Source organism: Cyprinodon variegatus, unplaced genomic scaffold (assembly GCF_000732505.1).
Source record: "Cyprinodon variegatus isolate N-32 unplaced genomic scaffold, C_variegatus-1.0 Scaffold1047, whole genome shotgun sequence".
In the NCBI taxonomy this organism is placed as follows: Eukaryota; Metazoa; Chordata; class Actinopteri; order Cyprinodontiformes; family Cyprinodontidae; genus Cyprinodon; species Cyprinodon variegatus.
In genome coordinates, this window is record NW_015151500.1 from 43,523 (window position 1) to 45,947 (window position 2,425).

General features: G+C 33.7%; 1 protein-coding gene across 1 annotated transcript in view; it reads left to right on the forward strand.

Moving 5' to 3' along the window:
• The window catches only part of LOC107101039 (NLR family member X1-like), a 7,698-nt gene that overhangs the window by 1,232 nt on the left and 4,041 nt on the right, over positions 1-2,425 (forward strand). The window contains exon 2 of the mRNA XM_015399793.1: positions 383-1,090. Within this exon, the coding sequence (XP_015255279.1) occupies positions 383-1,090 (708 nt within the window). The remainder of the gene's footprint in view (positions 1-382; positions 1,091-2,425) is intronic.

The window sequence follows — 2,425 nt, forward strand, 5'->3', positions numbered from 1 at the left end:
TGTGGTACTAGTATGTTACTTATTACCACAAGTATAATGTTGAGGTATGCCCCAAAAAAACGTTTATAGCCCCGGCCTGTATTAGAGACCGGCCATTATTTACCTCCTCTGACAGCGAGACCGGCCATTATTAGAGACCCGGCCGCTATTGGAATACAGGCCAATATTAGAGAATTTACGGTATTCACCGTTTTATCAGATATAAAAAAGAAATGTTAACTTCAAATTATATTTTTTAATTCCCTGGTTTGTTATACTTTGCTTTTTTAATCAGTTTCAAATTAGGCTACTTTACAAAGTAGGAATATTTATTGTCTGTATTAAAGAGTTGCATATACTGTATGTATTTAAATCTTCACATTATTACTATCATCTGTCTTAGAAACCAACGGGGAACTGGAAGAGTTACTGTCAAAGATGAAAAAAAGATTTCTCGAGGAAATATCTTTTGATAAAGAGGAAAACCATCCTAACCAGAAAACAACAGAGCATATCATCAGAGAAAAAAGTGGCGCTAAAGAAGAGGAAAGTAAACAGAAAAAGCCAGTAAAATTGAAAGAGATCTTCAAAGAAAAAAAAGGGAAAACAATAAGAACGGTGCTAACTATTGGAGAAGCTGGAATAGGAAAATCTTTTCATATGCAAAAATTTACAAAAGAGTGGGCTGAAAATAATAACAAGACCTGGTCAATTTTCTCTTGGTTTACAAAGGCCTCTTCTGCGGAGAAAAAAGTTGAATTTTTATTTCCTCTTAAGTTCTCAGAGCTCAACTTTGTAAAAGAGAAAAAAATCAGTTTGATTGAACTTCTCAACCATTTCTTTGAGGAAACCAAGAATATCATTATCTCAGACTATTCTCAGTTAAGAATTGTATTTCTTTTAGATGGACTTGATGCATATCAACACTCTTTAGATTTTGATAACAGTGAAATCTTGAATGATGTCAGAGAACCAACATCATTGGACGTCCTACTTGTAAACCTCATCAAAGGAAATCTGCTTCCAGAAGCCAAAGTGTGGATAACCTCCAGGCCCTCTGCTGCTGACAAAATACCAGATGATGTTGTTGACAGGATAACAGAAATACGAGGTAAAAGCTGCAGATGCATTGCCTTCCAGTTATTTTGAAATTCAATGTGATTCTTTAATTAAAATTTTTATCAACAAGCTGCCCTAAGTTATAGTTCAAACTAAATCCATATTTAGTTTATTTTATATTTAGAATATTTTATAAAAGGCAATATTCTGTCTTTTATCCTTTCAAAATTACTTTGAAGAGTAAATTTGCCTAGAGTGGAATATGTAAATTACACTAAAATAAAAGTAAAGGAGTTAGATGCAATGCTTCGATTTAAGGATGTTAAAACCACTCAGAAAAAAATATTTAGTGAAAAAACTGAGGAGAGCTTATAATCAATAATATCTGGAATTAAAAGTTCTACTATTTATGCACCACTGTCTACTCATTGAACTAAAACTAACATGAAGCAAAAAATTATAAGAACTTTTATTCTGCCTAATATTAGCTGGAATAAAGAAACAGTATATAAGAAATAAGCAGTCAAACCTAGATTAAATTAAACTAGATAAAAGCCTAACAGTTACTAGAGTCCTTTTGTTTTCTAAAGAGCCATGTGCATTGGAATCACAATCTATGCTCCAAGGTCCAGCAATCTTATTCAGACCTGTTGGATTCAAAAGAATAGATGACTCTGCCTAAACTGTTAGGGGCTTAGCCCACCAATCTACCAGGTAAAGGATTTAAATGGACTTAAAAGAACAGAAACTCTACTGTCACTAGTTTAGAAGCAGAAGGGAAGATATTGCATTCAAATCCTGTTAAGATAAAATTAAACCTAAATGTTTATCATTTTTTCTTGGTTCATTAGAAGCAGATAAAAAATTATTGTACAGCCCAGTTTTGAATTTATTAACAAATGAAAGAGGAGCCTGATGCACTTCTAAGATCAGTAAACTTAACCAGGACCAGATAACAGCAGAAAAGGAGAGAGCCTTGCTTCAAGTCTGACTAGCTGCTGTTTCAACTCTTGTAGAACCAGCTCTATTCTTTGCTATTCAGAAAATCTTCTGAATAGCAAAGAATTCCAAGTCGGAAAGTTGGCGTAACACAACCATGCTAGACTTCTGCATTTAGGATGGTTGCTTCTTGTCTTAATAGTCCTGTTGTATGTATATACCATCAAGTCAGTTGTTCAGGTACTACTTTTTATATTCTATAAGATAAAAATGTTCAATACTCTCTGTATGCCGAACATAAAGCAGAGACCTGTGTCTTTGTCATTGTTATTCTGTAAAAGGGACCATATACAAACAATGAAGAATTTGAGAGTCCTTAAAGGAATAGTACACCCAAAACATGATTAGCCTTCATTTTCTACTCACCCCCATGCTGAACAACACTCTG